The 19310-nt window shown below is 40.5% G+C and overlaps 1 protein-coding gene across 3 annotated transcripts in view; it reads left to right on the plus strand.

Moving 5' to 3' along the window:
- The window catches only part of SGIP1 (SH3GL interacting endocytic adaptor 1), a 197344-nt gene that overhangs the window by 137329 nt on the left and 40705 nt on the right, over positions 1 to 19310 (plus strand). For 2 of the 3 annotated variants that reach the window (XM_053655629.1, XM_037164907.2), the window contains 2 exons: positions 4750 to 4877; positions 5797 to 5923. In XM_053655629.1, the coding sequence (XP_053511604.1) occupies positions 4750 to 4877; positions 5797 to 5923 (255 nt within the window). Of the gene's footprint in view, positions 1 to 4749; positions 4878 to 5796; positions 5924 to 10772; positions 10839 to 11748; positions 11809 to 19310 lie in introns of all 3 variants that reach the window. The other variant, XM_053655628.1, reaches the window with a different exon arrangement.

Below are 19310 nucleotides of genomic sequence, written 5' to 3' on the forward strand. Positions count from 1 at the left end.
CAACAAGGTCACCGGCATTCTCTCACAATATACTCCTCAGTATTCTTCTCTATCATTCGAAGGTTAGAGCACCACCTTCATCTTCTGTTGCTTTCATAGGTCTTTTCTGGGATATAAGCTCCTTACTTCTCTATAAAGGTAGTGAAGGGCCCCTAGTAAAGGGCCTTCTGTCTGGACCTCAAACCCAAAGAGTCTGACAGCCCATTATCAAAGAAGAATACGTTTTGGTCGCTTCCATGGGGTTCTCTTTCCTGGGCCAGCCTCTCAGGCTTCTGAAAGGGCTTTTTAAGGAATAGTGCCCTCTCTCCAGTGGCAGTCCACTAAGCTCTTTTGGGGGGCGGGAAGGACAGGGAAGCTTTGTTCTTCATCTCTGTTCCCTCCATCACCTTCCACAGGGCTCTGGGAGACATTTGTTTAGTTGAAATGACCACTGTTACAGTGAGTGGAGAGAGGAGTTTGGGCTGTCTTTCTGGAGCCTTTGGGAGTTTTGTTGTCACTGCTAATGTTTAGCTTCCTTATCCTTATTTGAAATTACTTTAAAATATTGCCAGTAAAAACTATTGATTCTTAATAATTGAGCTGGAAAAAACTATACTTTGCTAGTATTAAAGGATTGAATTTCTAAGTGGAAGATTGAACTGGGCCAGTGAAGCTCATGAATAAATGAAACTGCACCATTATCTCCTTAATTAAGTCCCAGTTTATTTGCTGCTTAATGTTTTATTGATGAAATATACACAGACTCTCAGAAATGTAGGTTTAGGATTACAATAGGATATGGCCTCTTGTTTTTTAAAAATTAGCCATGCTTCCTATTCCTTGCTATTCATGTCACTTAGTCCAATAAGACTAACTTTTCCTGTACCTCTCAAACTCTATTTAGTGAAATATCATTATGCTCACTTTTAAAATTTTCATTCAAAGCAAGGTAACTCATCCACCAACTTCAGGCAGCTCTCACAGCTTTGTAAATCAAAAGAGTTACTTGCTGTTAAAAAACAGAAGTTAAGAATTTGGTCCAAAAAGTTCAATTTTCTTATGGCAAAAGTTAAAAATACCTAGCTTGGCCAGAACACAGCTTTCCTGGAGTGCGGACTCTGATTCTTGGCACAGGCCTCGTGGATTGTGTGCCAGGAGATGGGGAGGAGAAAGAGACTCAATGGCTCGCAGCAAGTTCGGAGGCCAGGGAAAGGGAGGTGTTGGTAAAGACAGAATGGTCTTTGAGCACACTTTTCCAACTTGGGCTCCTACAGCAACATTCAAGGATGTTATACACAGACACCACACTTGCACACACGTCTATAAGTGAATGAGTTTGAGTTACCAAAGTTTGAATTAACCCAAGTTAATTCTCTCCAGTATGGAAGCCACTAGCCACGTGTGACTATTTTCATCTCAATTATAACTAATTAGAAATAGTTCTTTAGAGGCAGCGGGCACGATCCAGGTGCCCAGTGGCTGCCGTGGCTCTGTCTGCCCCCTCGGGCAGCACCCGTCCCAGGCCACTCCCGTCATCGCCAAGAGCGCCACCGCGCGCACGTTTCAGGGCCTGTGAGGTGCCGGTCACCAGAAAAGGAAACACAGAACATAACCATTCCCACACATACTTAGTACTTTCTTCAAATAAACGATCAAATTGTGTTCTAAAAGCCACAATTGGAAAAAGCTGTGTAGTTTCTGACATACTTTGATATGCATATATTTTGTCACTCGATTCTCCCCACAGCGTTGTGGTATATTAGCCTTACTTTACAGCTAGGAAACAGAAGTTCAGCGCTGGAACTTGGCCAGAGTCACAAAGCTAGTAAGTAGCAGAGCCAGGATCTGGCCCCAGGTCTGTTGGATTCCAGTCATTTGTCCTCCCCAGGTGCCTCCGCTGCCCGCCCCACTTGCCCACCCACCCACCCCCACAGAGAGGTGGCGGTTGAAGCCACAGGCCCATTGTTGGCAGGGGCCAGCGGAGAAACCCTGGCAGAACTTCCAGGTGAACGCAGCAAATGAAGTGAGAACGTGTCAGTGGTTGCCAACTTTTTCGGATTCACAAAACTCAGATAATGTACATAGGATTTTTAAAGTTAAGCCTTAACAGGTGATCCTGTCCAATTATTTTCTATCACTTTTCTTGAGCATAAACAGTGCTTGCAGAGAAAGTGAAAGTATGACTGAAGATCAGAGAATGATAGAGATGTACAAATAATAACCCCTACACTCTTAGAATGTGAAACAATTTTGTAATCTCACAAAAGCCGTAGTAACCCTGTAAAGCCTTAGTTTCGTTGTGAAACACCCCTCAGGCCCTGGGTACCCTCTGCCTGAGGGTTCTGTCAGGTGGGGTTCAGTTCTTCGGCGCTCCCCTAGTGCCTTCCAACTGCATAACAGATTGTTAATTCGGCGAGGGAAAAGTGGGCTAAAGCAAATGTCCGTGAAGAAAAACAGTTAACTAGTCTCTCCTTCTTGGCTTTTAGTTCTATCTTGATCGAAAGACACATCTTTACCATCATCATCAACATTGATTGCCTTCCATTTTTGTAGCATTTTATAGTTCAGGGAACACTTTCATAAGCATTTTCCATTTTGATTGCTACCACTGCCTTATAAGGTAGAAACACGTCTCATTTTTTAAAAGAGGAAGTCAAGGCTCAGAGAGGCTCAGGCCCACGAGAGGCAGCCCGGGCCCAAGCTCGGAGCCAGAGTCACCTGTTGTTTCATCCTGTTTTTCCAGTACTCCACACAGCTGTGGTGACAATCCTTACTACTTTCCCCAGCGTGACTGCAAGTGGTCTTTAAATTTCCCTCCTGGAACATGTAGAAAAAGGATAAGCAGCTGACCTTTCCCTGGGATTCATTCAGAAGACTATTTCTTAGAAATAGAGCCCTGAACAGACATTTTGAACCATTCCTATGTATGGTTTTCCAGCAAAATAGAACCCCCACAAAAGGCCCAGGAGATCTCCTGACAAAGATACTGTTGTTTAAAAGTTTATTTCCCATCTCTTTGCTGTCATTTCTGTTTTTTGAAAACATCCTGAGTTGTAAATCTATTAACTTGAAAGAAAACTTTATAGTGAGACTGTCAAAACATACCCCATTTTTTTTTGTTCAAGAGAAGATTAGCCAAAAAGATGAAGATTTATATTGAGGGAGGTGTGTGTAGCTGCCCATTCAAGATGTTGAACTCTACAGTCCACTTAAAGCTACAAGACATTGCATTTGAGCTTGATCTTTGGAGTTAAATAGATCATTTGAGCTGTGTGACCTGGAACTAGTTACTGAATATCTCTGAGTTTTACTTTCCATTGAAACAGTAACAATACCCCACTTACTGTGCAAAGCTTACTGTGCAGATAAAATAAGATGATGGCTAGCATACACTCTGACCCGATAAAATAAAAAGAATATAGTAGCAAAGTGGTAATTACAGAGATGAGGCAGATGTAGGGATGGGATGATGATAATAATTAGTATGATTTCTCACTAATGAAATTCCATGTGCTGGAATTTCATTAACAACACAGAGAAACACAACATGCTCAAGATTTCAGGTTGTTTAAACAAGAGGAGCAAAGTTTACCCCCAGGGACTCTTACAAGATGAGAGCAGGTGCTGAGATGCGTTTGCTGCACACCTTCTTGGAGCATCTGCAAATCTGGAGATGGAGATGCTGGTCCCTTTCTCCAGGGAACCCAGTTTTGTGACATATTGGAGGGGAGGCAGGGAGGGATGGATTTTTCCCTGCCGCAGGATTTTTTAGAATTTTCTTGGAATGATTTGATACCTGTGCTTTTAACTAAAGTACAAAACATGTGGAAGTAGTTGAAACTTTTCTGAACAAGAACTGTGTGGAATATTGATTTAACTTCCTGAGGGGTTTTAGCCAAGTAGTTTACCTATGTATCCCAGATACATGAGTGACAATAGGCTAACACCTGAGTCTGAAGCCCCTGCTGGGGTGCCGATCGGTGTGCATGCTGGCCTCTGTGTGTCTTCTGTGTTTCACATGTTTGTCATTGACAGCCAGGAAAGTAAATCCAAGAGGCTCTTTTAAAATCATCACAAACATTATAGTGGACAAGCTCAATGTAGAACAGATTCCTAAGCAGCCTCCTTTAAATCAGAATGTCTAAGTCAATGTGTTTCTTTTATTAAAACTCTAAACACAAAGTATTCATGCAACATCTAATTTACCTTCTTATATTTTGTCCTTTGCTTAACATCAAGTGTTTGCTTATGTTTATAACATTAGCACTCTTATCTTGAAACAGTGTAAATCTCTTAAGCATACATATATATGTATATATATAATGAGAAAATGTATTCAACTTCCTTCAAGTTCTAACTTCCATTTTCATCTTGGACATAAATAAATTCCAAATATGCAAATCAAAAGATTTATTATAAGTTTGGTGTACATGTGTTCAAAATGAAAGTTACCCTCCACCCAGCCAAAAGAGGCTTCAAAATATATTTCCTGTCTCTAAGAAAAGGATTTACCTTTCACTGGGTGTCACATGACAACAAAAGGCAATGAGCTTCAGCTTCTGCCATCAACCATAGTTCAACTGAGTGGTTTTTTTCTGTAAAAAAACAAAACAAAACGTGTGCTACAGTGTTGAATACACGAATGGCTGAAGGAAAAAATACTGTCTGGGACTGGCATTGCACTGCGAGAATGGGGAAGGAGCGATTCGAGACACTGGCACTTTGGCCACCTGTGCTTCCAACCATTTTTAACAGCAGCTTGTTTTTCAGGTGCATCGTCCCCTGCTCGGCCAGCCACTCCCTTGGTTCCCTGCAGCAGCACTACCCCACCTCCACCTCCTCCCAGGCCTCCATCTCGGCCAAAGCCACCTCCGGGAAAACCTGGAGTCGGAGATGTGGTATGTTCCCTTCAGCCCTGGCTTGCTCAGCCATCTCAACGTCTGATCTAAGCCTTAGATCACTTGTGCCAATGGCCCTGACAGGGGGAATCTGAAAGACAGCCACTGTGGTATGGGTGTACATTTCAGCCCTCCTCATAGTACTACCACCTTTCAAGCCAAGCTCTAAATGGTAGGAATAGGCACTCTGGGGCCCCCAGGTCTGCCGCAGTGGGTTTGATGCAGATTAATACAGTAATGTTCAATGGTGCTAACCCTTTAGAAAGGGAGGTATTTCTTTTCACCATATCTGTCTGGTTTTGAAAGACCCCCAAAAGAGGACAAGTCTTTATTTCTATCCCCAGACTACAAAGAAGTTATTGATGGTAGATATGCTATACAGCTATAAGGGAGAGGGTGGCCCAATGAGTTTGTTCTGGAAGTTTCTTATATCGTGTTTTAAGGCTGAGAGGTGGAAAACATTCTGTGTGAACAATGAAGAGACTCCTGGCAGAAGTAAATTTCTTTGGTATCTGTGAACAGGAGCCACAGACTGGTGATGTTATTAACACTTGTTTTAGGTGCACACTACAGTGTTTTGTACTTAAATGTCTTGAAATGGATTTAAACTCTGCGATTCTATTACATGCTTAGTCCCTGAGAGTGTGTGAGTTCACAGTCCTAGAACATCACTGACTGCATCCCAGACCTCAGGTTCTCCAAGTCTGATACACCGACTGAGCGCAGCACTTTGCGGTTTATGGTTCCTCCAGCTCCATCTACAAGCTCCTGTATCGATGTAATCAATTTCAGTGTAAAAATAGTGTCACCTGTACTTTCAGCACCTGACTTGTGGTGGGGGCCAGGAGACATGAGGAATGTAGAGGAAAAGCACCATGACCTGTGTGTCTAACTTCCATCTCCCCTCTTCTCTCTGCAGCCCAGACCCTTTAGCCCTCCCGTGCATTCTTCCAGCCCTCCTCCGATAGCACCCCTAGCCCGGGCTGAAAGCACCTCTTCGATATCGTCCACCAATTCCTTGAGTGCGGCCACCACTCCCACAGTTGGTAAAAATTCTCTCCTCTCTTTTCATCTGTTTGTGGTTTTGACTGGCTGTGTGTTTATCTGGAAGCCCCGAGGACTTATGTTTCTGGTCAAAATTGTTTTGCTGTGCGTTTTGCTACTATCATCTGACTGTTCTTTTAAAAGCACCTTCTCAGCAAAGGAGGCAAAGTGCAGGAATTCTCTTATGCTATTTCATACAGAGCTATTTATAAAAGCAAGGAAGAAATTGTCAAATAAGGTCCTGTAATTTAGATATTATTTCTTGTAATCAAAATAATCTCCTTTGATGGGGAATGTTAATTTAAATTCCAACCATGTAACACATCAAAAATCACAAAATTTACAACTTTTATTTTCTTGAAGCTTTAATTTCTTCATCATTTTTGGTAGTTTTTATGTTAACAGATGGTATACACATCAGCACTGTGGGACTTGAGCAAAGTTTTTAACATTTTTTCTAGTGCTTTTCAGTGATTTGTGGTCAGTGTTCCCTGAGAAATAAATCATTGCTGGCATTTTCAGTCAATGCCTTTGCGCCTCTTTCCTTGTGGTGTGATGACAGTGAAGAGTGGAGAGGGGCTGCTCAGCCGGATGTGTTCCCGGTCTAAATGCCTCCTTTTGCCTGGAGCAGCTTCCCTTTCCCAAGGCTGGTCTCTCTCTGTGCGTCTTCACCCATCTTCCCCAGGCTCCTGCCACCTCTTCTGTTTGCACGGCGTCTGACCTGGGGCTTCCCCATGCCATGTTTTCCCATTGTTCTCTTTTATTATCGGAAATTCCCTCCCAAGTTTTCCATGTTATAAACCAGCTGACCATCTGCATTGCTTGGGAGAATCACTAACCAAAGCTAAATAAATTCCTGATACTTACCAAGAGCACGTTACAGAGTTGCCCGTGTGAATAGTAGCTTGATCAAAGCCAGAAGCTCTTCTGGAAAAGAACTCCACTTTTGCAGTGGAATAAGTTAAGGTGTGCCTCTTAGGAGCCCCAGAGAGGAGTTCAACTAATCACATTATTGATTAGGCCGGCCCAAAGAATCCTTCAAATTTGGTGAAAATACAGCCAGCTATCCAATTTCATATGATGCAGTAAAACAGATATTTAACATTTTATACAAATATAAATATAAATATATACACACACACACACATATATATATACACACACACACACACATATATATATATATATATAAACTCTATTCTTTATCAGCATCATTAATTGGGGTAATTGGAGCTTCCTGTTTTTATATGCCTATTAGTTCTTTTCTTTCTGGCTTTTTGGTTTGTTTTTTTCTGTAACATCCCAACCTTATTTTTGAACTCTCTCTAATACTGTTGATTATTAGGGCCACTTTCCCCACTCCCGCTCTGGTTTTTTGTTGTTCACTTGTTGTTGTTCTTAAGATCATTTGTCCAACCTACTCCATGTGACTTTCCTGGTTGGTCAAAGAGAAAAACAAGAATAAAAAGAATAAACTATCACTCAGAAAGCAAACCTCAGTGACCTCAGATGACCTTCTGACATGTTCTTTCAACTCATTGAGATTCACAGAGAAAATTGCACATGCAGGGAATTTGAACTGTGTCCATATTTTCCACAAATATAAATGTGTTTTTATACTCCCTGCTGCAGAAATCTCAAATCCTGACCAGTGACTTCAATTCTGAATACATCTAGCATGCATTCTTTCAGGATGAACCACAGAGGAGTTTATTTTAAAAAGCCACCTGAAAGGATAGTCACATTGTTTCATTGCTGAGGAACATTCTGATTTAATCTGTTTGGTTTTTGTTATTTTTAATTCAGTTTTCATCTTTCCACTACATTCCTCACTCTCCTGTTCTTTATTTCCTGCTGCTGCAGGTCACCTGACAGCCACTTCTCACTAAAGTAACCACATTGTCATGTGGCCCACTGCCCAGCAGCTGTGCGCTGGGGTTTATCTCTTTGGAGAGGATGTGCTTTGGCTCTTAGCACCAAAGGACTAACTATTCCCTACCATCTTGGAATGTCAGCTTAATGAGGTCAGGTGGCTCAAGGAGATAGAGAATCTCAGCAGCAAATTCTCTGAAGTTGGTAGCTCAGCATTCCCCTCCCATCACCACGATATTTTTTGATGTTTTCTGGGACACTTGAGCCAAAATTGGGGCAGGTGTGGTATGAACCAATAAGCAAAGTTTAATGTAATGTAAGAGCAAGTTTAATCTTCCTGCGTGACAGTTCATATAAGAATATGCCCCTGTAAGACTTTAGACATAAAATCTTCCACGAGAGCTGTGATTATAAAGCAGTAAATCTGATGCCACACCTGAAAACAGGTGTGTTGTCACACTCAAATACTGGAGAGCTTCTGTGCAACTCTCCTCCGCTGAATTGAAGATACCCACTAGAAGATACAGTTACCATATAGATGACTAAGAAAGGAAGGAAGGTTCTGCCAGTTGAGCTAAGGTGCAATGCTTTCTTATCACAATGTTTTTAGGACCCACTCCAGTTGCAGAGGTTAAAATGGGAAAATGTACACACCCTAGGGTCAGTGAAATCCAGTACTCTACTTTTGTACTTAGGAATACCCCACGGCTCACAGCCTTCGTTCTGTGATTTTGGAGAAAAATCTATTAATATTATGGCAATGGAGAAAATATTCAGTTATTCTATTATAAGAAATAAACTCCTAGACATTTGAGGTAGAAATAAACCAGGAATTATCTCTAAATGTAAATACCCATTTTTATTACTTGTTTCTTATTTCTATGGGTGATGGTCAGGTTTTTTTAGGTGTTTGCAGAATCTTCACTGGAGACCCCAATTCAAAAAGACAGAAGTAAAGACAACTTTTCTTCCTTGTTAAATTTACTGTTAATTATATTCCTTCACTGTTAATTATGCATTTTTATTTGCCTCTTTAAGATCCAGGAATCTGTAATGAAAGACAAGTAATCACTTGTGGGCAACAAAGGAAGCCTTCATGAACTTTGATGCATCCTTTGGTGTAGAAATTTGAGCAAAGGTCATTGGTATGAGTACTGGGGTGTTAACTATAACATCTAAAACTTAAAATATTTCCTCCAAACTTTTGTCTCTAAGCTGGAAGGCAATTCTGAATTGGATTTCTAATTCTGAATTAGATTTCTTTTAAAAATACATGCACTAATGCCAATTATCCTGCATAAAAAGAAACAGGCAGTTGGACATGGATATTCTTGATCCCAATTAAAAATCCCCACATGTAATCTTAGTCTTTTTCTTTTTCCTTCTGCTAGTTTTTAGAAAGGTCTGTCTTCAGTACTGGCTTCTCTACCGTATTATCAATTTGAGACTATCACCGTCGTTAGTCCTTAAGGAAATTTTTTCTTCTTTATTTAATTTGAGTGTTTCCCTTATTTTAATAAAGCACAGAGCTATCCAGTGACTCACTTTTCAAGTTCTCCTGTTTATTTAGGATATTTTCTTATAAGCCCTCAATGTCCACAACCACTATGAAATAAATCAGATGTTCGCTCTTCAAACTTTATGAACTATTTTCTTGCAACTTCATCTCAAAGAACAAACAACAGTATTGGAGGCTTCTCATTTGAATGAGATTGTAAGTAGGAAATAAGTGCTTCAAAAAAAAAAAAAGGAAAGCCCTCCATTATCTCCCACTAGTAGGTATGAAAAGGCACTGTTACATTGTTACTGCCAAGGTAACTGTTTTGCTTCCTGTTTTCTTTAGAGACTATAGAATGTCCTCCTTAGTGCAGATTCCATTCGTCCTCTTGCTCTTCTGCAGGTATTATAGGAGTTGCATTAACTTGTTCTAGCCACCAGCGGAGCCACATGTATAACAAAAACTGATTAACAGGTGATTTCCTAGAACCTTAGGAATTGACAAAAGGATAGTTTCCCTACCTTACTCCCTAAGTCTAGGAAGCAAGCCAGTAGAACATTTGCCAAGAAGCATTGTTTATGGAATAGTTTTCCTGCCCTCCTTCATTTCCTTATCTTCTCTACATTGTAGGAGGGATTCTCTCTTAATGGTCTTTTTACAGCAGATTTTACTCAATTTTTCTATTAAATTTATGATAATATTCTTAGGACCTATGGCATGGAGCACTGTTTTTTGTATCAGATAGAGTAATGCTCTAATTACCTGCATTTGTTAGTTGGTGAGAAGGGGGACCATGTGCAGAGATCAGGAACACTTGGAGTGCAAAGCAACTGTTGAGACCAATTTACAAAGACAGCTGGCCACAGCTGGATACTACAGCTAAAGATGGAATTATAATAGTGCTGTTCAAAATAAACAGCCCATAACTGCCAAAGACAGGTACAAGGCAAACTGAATTTGGATATTGATGAAGTGGAAATGAGATACTTCATTCAAAGACCTCAGATTTATACTGTTGCTTTTTCATGGTCTTCTTAAAAGCTTCCTCTTTCCCCGTGGGGGAAATCCATGCTGGGTGATTCTGTGAGGCTGTCACAAGGTTCTGTTGATGGACATATATCTGGCCCTTTGAGAATTGTGTCTGAGTGAGATACACTTGCACAAGTCAATTATTAATGATAGTGCCTTTAACAACTCCCTGAAAAAGTGGGGGCGTGATTTCTTCCATGGGATTGAGTTCAGCCAAATTCAGATGCTAAAACCTGCCTTTAAAAAAATTATAATTGCTTCTCATAGAATTATCATAAAATGAGCACATACTTTGTTATGTCCTACTCATACTCCCAGCATCCTAGGTTTTGTTTCCTTTTTCCATTAAAATCATTCCTGAGTTTTGATCAGTAAAGTGTGCTGCTTGATTTCATTTGGGATTTGTATTTGTGTTTTTGTTTTCCATTCCTTTATATTTCTTTGGTTCGTAGTGTCAGAAGATGATGTTTTTTATGACAAACTGCCCTCATTTGAAAGGCGCTGTGAAACCCCTGCAGGTATGGTGCTAGCCCAGTGATCTCTAGATATCTAGACTTGAAAAATCCAAGCCATTATGCCATCGGAATGCAAAAACTTCATGGACATGCTGCGCACCTCATGAGTGTCCAGTGCCTCTCAGATGCACCCTGTCTGTTTCCTGTTCATTGTGGACCTCGTGCCATTGAATTGTTTTAAGTGAACATATTAGAAAGCAGCAGGTTGCATGACAGTTTCTCAGTGAAAAGGATCAAAAAAGGTGAGATGCTGTTATTGCTTCATGAATTTATAAAGGAAGGAATAATTTAACTGCTCAGAATTACATGTCCAGTGACTGCTTTTTAATTTTAAAAAGAATAGAGCACTGTTAGCAATCTTGTTTCCTCTTTGGTACATAGGCCAAAGGTGTTTTGTGTCTGGCTTCCTAACGTGATTCCAGGGGAGGGAATGGAAGCTATATGGCATCTTCCAGGAACAGTGAATTGACATATGCAATGCTGTTGTCATTGAAAACCTAAACTAAGTTTATATGACCCGGAACTGCATTTATCTTTTTGAAGACATAGAAGGGGTAGACATCAAAGATGAAATGGATGCAGCAAACTAGTGCAGTTAAAATATGCTGACGCCCCTGCATGGCCAGGAAGACTTCCGCTCCATGCGCACAAGCACCCAGTATCAAGCTACCAACAACACTTGCCCATCCCTTTAGGCCTCCATAGCTTTGCTTTGCTTTCTGTTTCCTGAACTAAAAACGAAAACAAAACCCCATAGATGGCCAGCCTTCCCTTTCCCCTGCACGCGAATGGCATGCAGTGCCTCTGCCCTCCCCCATAGTGAAATTAATGACCTGCTCTCTAACTCATACTGTGTCCTTCTCTCTCCCTCTCCTTAACCTTTCCCATCCCGCTTCAACTCCTGGCCATACAGAGAACGAACAGCCTTCCCTCGTTTGGTTTGACAGAGGAAAGTTTTATTTGACTTTTGAAGGTAAGTAGTACATAGCACACCAGATTCTAATTTGTAGTCCCCTCAGCCTTTGTCCCCCATCTGCATTTCAAAATCCCAATTCTCTTCAGAAGACCTAGTCTCTATATAAAGATGCTATGGCTACTTAGAAAATATTAAATACTAAAGAAATATTACATGAATTTGGTTTGTATGGGATCTCCAATTTTTTCATATTAAAAATTAAAGCTAATTTGCATTTAATATTGGTGGCTTAATTAACTGTGTTAAATTGAAAAAAAAACATACCTTTTTGTCCAAGGAACTTAACTCTGTCAACCAGGGCTCTTTCCTCATACTTTTGCAAATGCAATGCAACAAATATAAAGACATTTTTGGTTGGAATTGGCATTTAACTCTGTTTCGGATAATTAATATTTCAGATATAACATTCATTATTGTAAAATGTAAGTACATCTATAAATATCCTTATAACAAGGAAGCTACATGGAAGATCAGAAAAATGAGGAAGAGGAAGAAGTAGGGGTGTATTTTAGTGAGTTGCATTACATCTCCTGAAACCACACAGGAATGACCTGCAGTGCAGTGGACAACTCTCGCCGGACCCATCTTGGGAGATTAAGGGAAATACACAGGAATGTGTGAGATATCTAACTTCAGCGTTGGGTAATTTATGTTCTGCATTAAAGATTAACATTCACCTATTTTATATTTAAATCCTAAATAATTTTAACTGGCCCAGCAATTTGATTAAATGGCCCGTTTAAACTAATGGAAGGAAAATGAAGTAATTTAATTGATGGGTCATCTTATAGAGAAATATTTATCACTTAGCCCCTATTTTTTTTTGTCACTTTAAATAGCTAAATATATTCAGGGATCAAAAATTGGCCAAAAACTATTCTGTGCTAGAATTGAATCTAAATATTGAACTTGTATCTGTGTTTCATGACAATAGGAAAGCACTCCAAACTTGATGTGTGTTTTTGTGCAGTTTTAAAAGTGGAAATCACTGATAGATTCTTCAGTCATGTGTGTGTGGCGTGGCTTTTTTCTGTGAACAGTGCATTTTCCTCACAGGATGGTCCTAAAAATGGAAGTCCTTAGCTTGCAGTAGTTTGGATAGCAGCAAAAAATATGGTCTGATTTAAAACTTTCCAGTTACCTGACTTGCTGTCCTGGCTAAGGTAGAGGACAGGAGGACAGGCTGTTCACATGATGCTGGGAGACATGATGGTCTCAGGTCATCTAACTTTATAGTAACCGAGATGCAACATCTACAAACATGACCTTCTGTACTTGCTCTTTGAATAAGATGGAATTAAAAAGCGCCCAGGTGTCTTTTTACTTTTTACTGGTCAGCACATTTCCAAAGGAGTGGGCTGAGTAGGTGGTAATCCTGAGGTGCCCAAAATACCTGCACATGTAAAGGTCCTCACTCCGTCTGGTTCAGTCTGCCCTCAGAGCTCGGTGTGCCCTGTTCTGACCAGGAAATCAGGCAAGACATTACCAGCACTCCTCAATAAAGGTCTGAGTTAAAAAAAAAAAAAACTTTGGCAGGTTTCGTGTTGTTGCCGTTTGCTTTGGCTCATTGGCTTGTGTTTTAGTTGGGGTTTCTTTAAAATGAGAGAGATTCTTTCTCGAAAGATACCATTCTAAAGACAGTTTTTGGTTGGTTGTTTTTAAAATGTGTATTATCCATCAAACATAAATATTAATAAATGCAAAATAACATAACGTGGACCACATTTTTTACATTCAGAAAATATCATCTTTGTTAGATTTCTGTCTGTCTAAATTTGGTAACATTATCATTCTAATTAGGAAGAACCAAATTCCTTAAGCACCTCAATTTGGGCCAAGAGAAGTCATGCTAGAAAGTTTTTATAGGAATTACTTGGCATCTGTAGGGCTGGGTTATCATTATTTGGACTTTGCTCAAATCTGGGCAATATAAACAGAGCTTCTCCCCAGGGGACTCCAGAACAGCCATATCACTAAAGTGAGTCCCTCCTTATCTCACCGAGGAATGCTTGTAGAGATAAAAGTGCCTCAGAATCAACTTCAGGGGAAAATTCAGGGATAACTAAAGACAACACCTTGCCACCTGAGCAAGAACGACTATGTTTTAAGAATGGAGATAGTTTGTTTTCACTAATTATAAACGTTAGTCTCAGATATTTTTAGCTAGTTCAACCTGAAAGGATTTTAAATTTTTTCTGCTGGGATCATAAAATGACATAGAAATAGTGGCATGTTCAAGTGCCTTGAGAATAGTGCCCCTTCCCAAATTTTTGTATTCCCAAAAGACTGCCATTAAACATGGTTTATTAAATAGCATTTCTGGCATATTCTTCTAGGGCACTCTGATTTTACCAACATTTGTTGTTATGAATATTAATTATCATCTTCAATTCTTCATTCAGGGAATGTAGAAAAGGAAGAAAGATTTCCATGTCAAAAACAATTCACTTTTTCTAAATTTGTTTAAATTATTATTCATTGGCCTCTAAATGGTGCATTTATAGTGTTCAAAACTTCACTCCATCTTATTCATTGCTTTGCTTCAGCATCGTAGTCACCAGGTAAGGGTTTGAGCCCCTGACTGACCAGCTAATGAACACTGGCTTGTAAGTTTCCTTGGAGATAATGTGAGAGGCTTCACCTTTCCAAATTAATTGAACTAGAGGCATAGGAAAGTGTTAGACAGCAGTTGTGACTCACAAGAGTTCCAAAGCTTTTTTTTCCCTTTATTTTTGTTATTGATACCATTACAGATGTCCCCATTCCCCACCCCCTTTGCCTCCTTCCACTTCCCTCCGGCCATCACCACGCTGTTGTCTCAAAGGTTTTTTCAATGTTCTACTTTTATAAACAATTTCACTGAAATCTTAACCTACGTAAATTACGTTAATAAAAAAAGTCAAGGTTACAAAAACTAGTAACTTTTTAAACTCATTCTCCCAGGAGTATATCCTATTGAAGCTATCAATTATCCTTCTGAGATGAGAGGAAGGGAAAGATATTTCCATGACAAGTAGGAAACGAGACCATTACATATTTGAACAGTTTCCGAGAGCATTTTACCCTCAAAATGTTTCCGGAAAGGTGCAGTCCTTCTCTTTGCTTAGCTGATTTAACTAAAAAATCACCTTGTATGTGGTGATGAAAAAAAAAAACAAACTGTGCAACCATACATTCTTGAGTGTCCGTGTGTCGATGTCAGCTCCATCCTCTGTGCTCCTCTTTACTGCTCCTACTCCCATCCCCCCTTCAGGAATGTCGCCTCCTCCGTGACACCCTTCTCTACACTGTAGGGCTCTCTGCCAAAATCACCCACCTGTTTCCCTGACTACCCCCCAGCCGTCCCGGGGCACCAGCGCGCCTCCTGTGGCCCTCTCCATGGAGAGTCTGCAGCTCCGCCTGTCTGGCTCCGGGCCTCTCTGACTTTGTCAGCTCCCACAGACTTTTCTTCCTCTCTATTCAGCAGCCCACACCTCTGGCCATATTTTGAAAATGGTCCCCACTGCCATGGGTCATTTTGGCTATTTGTAACTAACAATTGGTCACCCCTCCTCTACATTAGGCCATGATTCTTTCCTTCAACAAATTCATATTCAGTTCTGCCTACACTAACACTCTCCTAGGCAGGCCCTGGTAGTAAACAAAACAAAACAATTCCTGTCGCTTGGAGCTTACATTGTAATGTGGCAAGTCAAAAATAAGGTAAATAAGTAAAATATACTGGAGATGGTAATATGTTCTAGAGAAAAAATAAAACAGGAAAGTAGAATGAAACATACTGGGGTTGTAATTTTCAATAGGGGACCTGAGGTAATAAAAGTAATGAATAATAACTAACCTGGTTCTATAATAATAAATAACCAGTGCTAACTAGTGCAAAGTACATTCTGTTATCTCATTGCAGCTGCACAGTTTACTGATCAGGAAATTAACATAATTTCCACATAACATAACATAACATAACATAACATAACATAACATAACATAACAAAGTAACTTTTGCAGGACCACTTGGTCAGCAAGAGGCAGAGCGGAGAGTGGCATCCTGCCCGCTGGGCCGCTCCCCAGGACCAAGCCTGCCCTGCGCCCACTCTCACCTTCAGGCTTTGCAGCAGCCCTGGAGGCAGGTGGCTGGTGGCGTTTTCCTAATCTCCTAACCTACCTGTTCTCCAATCCCCTGATCGTATCTTGTCCTTGACCTTGCTGAGACCTCTGGTCTCATATCCACCCACTATTTTCATTCTGTTCACTACTCAAGCTCTTTTCTCTTCCCAGATTAGACCCCCATGAAGGAAAAATGTTTCTGTAAGGACTTTAATCATCTATACACCAGGAACTTTTTCCTGTTTAGAATGACGTTGACTATGTTAAAAAAAAAAACTCTTTGGCACTTTAAACTTCTGACTTCCTTCAGCAGGTTATTAATTGGTATAACCTGCTTAGTAATTAATTGGCATGACACAATTATAGACATGAAACTCTCAACTCTCCTTATTCTGACATAGCAATAACACCCTGTAAAAAACAAACACCCAATTTTTCACATGTAGCCAGAAAGGTATCAATTCATTCACCTGAGAGTAACTAGAAAAAAGAAAATTTGGAAAGTGTGGCCAGTTTTCTGGGAAGCCACTGTTTAGCTAAATTCATGATATTCTTCGAGTGGGAAGTGTCCTGCTTCATTGCAGGCCCTCTCCGGTCAGTGGTGCAAAAGAGCCACTGAGGACCCGGCCTGAACCACAGCATGCACTTCAACAGCATGCACTTCAACAGCAGGGTGGGGAAGGCAACAGAAATGGAAAAAGCATAATATGAGACTGTCTCCACTAAAAACATTAAAATCACACTCCCTATCCATCCTGAATTTTTATATGTAAACTATACTACAAGTATAAAATGTAGAATCCTTTCTATTAAACCAACTGAAGGTCACGGTGTTTTTTAATAGCCTAAACATATTAAGACGACTCAAGTGGAGCATGAGAGAAATACCAGGCATATCTGCTGAGGGCTTTAGAACTCACTTTGCCTCTTCATAAGAAGTAACTAATTTCTGTTATTGAAAATCTCTCTTCTCGACCCCCCTCTCCTCCAAATAAATAAAATATTTTAAAAAAAAAAAAGAAAATCTCTGGGCTTGACCAATATGCTGATACTTCCTTTGGTTTCCTGTTCTCTGACATGGTTGCCCTGTCTCATGTGTATTGGTCATAGAACAGAAAGCCAGTAAACAGAAATCTCTTGCTCTGTACTACTCACAACACTTCTGACAAAATGTGTGGGGTATTTTCCTCACATTAACAATGCTGGCACTGCTGTGAGTTAGCACGGACCCCACCGGTTAAGGGCTCGGTCCCACGAGATTGCCCCCACATCCCCACGTCAGAGGCCGGTTGAAAGTCCCACATCATCTCACCTGGACATAAATTGGGGATTCCCACATCTCCCATCTGGGGTTTGATAATTTGCTAGAATGGCTCATAGAACTCAGGAAATCCCTTTAATTTCTAATACCTATTTATTAAAAAGGAAACAACTCAGAAACAGCCCAGTGAGACGCATACCCCAAGGCATGGACCAGGGGCGCGGAGCTTGCAAGCCCTCCCCACGTGCACCACCCTTCCAGTCCCTCCACGTGTTCACTGACCCAGAAGCTCCCCAGACCCCACTGTTCACGGGTTTTTTGGAGGTTCATGGCATAGGCATGATTGATTTCACTGTTGGCCATTGGTGATTTAGTCATTCGCCAGGCCCTCTCCTCTCCTCAGAGGTCCCAGCATGGGACAGACAGTTCCAATGCTCTACCCACGTGGTGGGTTCCTCTGTCAAGGAGCCCCCCTCCTCCTAGAGGTGTCATTAGTATGCACTCAGGTGTGGAAAGAGGACTGTTATGAAAAACAAAAATTCCCCTCTCACCTCTGTCACTCAGGAAATCACGAGAGTTTTGGAAGTTTGGTGCCAGGAACTGGAGACAAAGACCAAACATATACTTCTTAATATTACAGTGAAGGGGGGGCCTGAGGCCTAGGCCACACTGTGGGACTGGGGTGCTGGGGAGACATTGAATGTACAGAATTCCTATCAGAATCTCATTCAATTAAATATTGGTGGGAAAGCTTAAGAGTAAGTGGTAACTTCTGTCCTGAGTCACCAAGCAAGGGGCACCTGGATCATTTTATTTGCACCTAGCACATCTGGGGTGCTGCTGCTGATACTAACACTACTGATGCAATGCCACTGATGAGCTCCTACCACGGACCACACACATCCCGTGCAATTTACTTCATATCCACAAATTCAAGTAATACACAAAGCAGCGGAATGGAGTGGGCACTATTATGATTCAGTTTTATACATGTGTAAACAGGCTCTGAGAATTCAGGTAAATATTCCAAGATAACACCGCTCATCAATGGATAAATTGATTCATTTTATCCAATGAACCAATTTATAATGTAACGCGTTAGGATTAGTATTACACTATAAAACTAATGCTTCTAACCACTGTAATATTTAGATCTGTCAGTACACTTAATAACCATGTGATCTTGAAAGTTTAATCTCTCTTGAGTCTCCATTTTATAATCTTTAAAGTGGAAGTTATAATACCTACCTGACAGGATCATTAGGAAAATCAAATAAAATAGATTTTTTGTTTATTAATACATTATACAATATGAACATTTTTATTTGTTTTATTTTTATTAAAACTTTGTTTTTTAGACCAGTTTGAGGTTCACAGAATATTGAGGGGAAGGTACAGAGACTTCCTCTGCCCCCCACAGATGCACAGCCTCTCCCGTTATCAACACCCCCCACCAGAGCGGTCCCTGTACTACAACTGATGAACCTGCACTGACACATCATTATCTCCCACGGCCCATAGTTTACATTAGGGTTCACTCTTGCTGTTGTATATTCTGTGGGTCTGGACAAATGCATGATGACATATATCTGTTATTATGGTTTTATGCAGAGTATTGTCACTGCTCTCGAAATCCTCTACCTACCTGTTCCTCCCTCCCCACCTCCAACTCCTGGCAAGCACTGATCATTTTACTGGCTCCATAGTTTTGCCTTTTCCAGGCTGTCATACAGTTTGAATCATATAGTGTGTAGCCCTCTCAGAGTGGCTCCTTTTACTTAGGAATATTCATTTGAGGTTTCTCTGTATCTTTTCATGGCTTGATAGTTCTGAAAAGGTTTTTATTATTCATACTCTGTGGTTGCATTCAAACTGGAAAAGGAGAATTAAGGAAAGGGACCAAGAAGGTGCCGTACCCAAGATGTGTACTTGTTTCTTATATCTAATATCTTCCTGGTCTTTGAAGTGACTCGCTGAGTCTCTGGTAATGATGAAACTCAGGAGCTACTTCTCAAACCTCCATCAGACTCACTGATGATATATTTCCTTAGTTGTACAGCCATAACAGTCTAAAATACAGTTGTTTTTTTTTAATGTGTCCCTCACTCAAAAAAAAAAAAAGAATGCAATTCAA

This window comes from Artibeus jamaicensis, unplaced genomic scaffold, assembly GCF_021234435.1.
Source record: "Artibeus jamaicensis isolate MK-2021 breed Jamaican fruit bat unplaced genomic scaffold, CSHL_Jam_final scaffold_1019, whole genome shotgun sequence".
NCBI classification, from domain to species: Eukaryota; Metazoa; Chordata; class Mammalia; order Chiroptera; family Phyllostomidae; genus Artibeus; species Artibeus jamaicensis.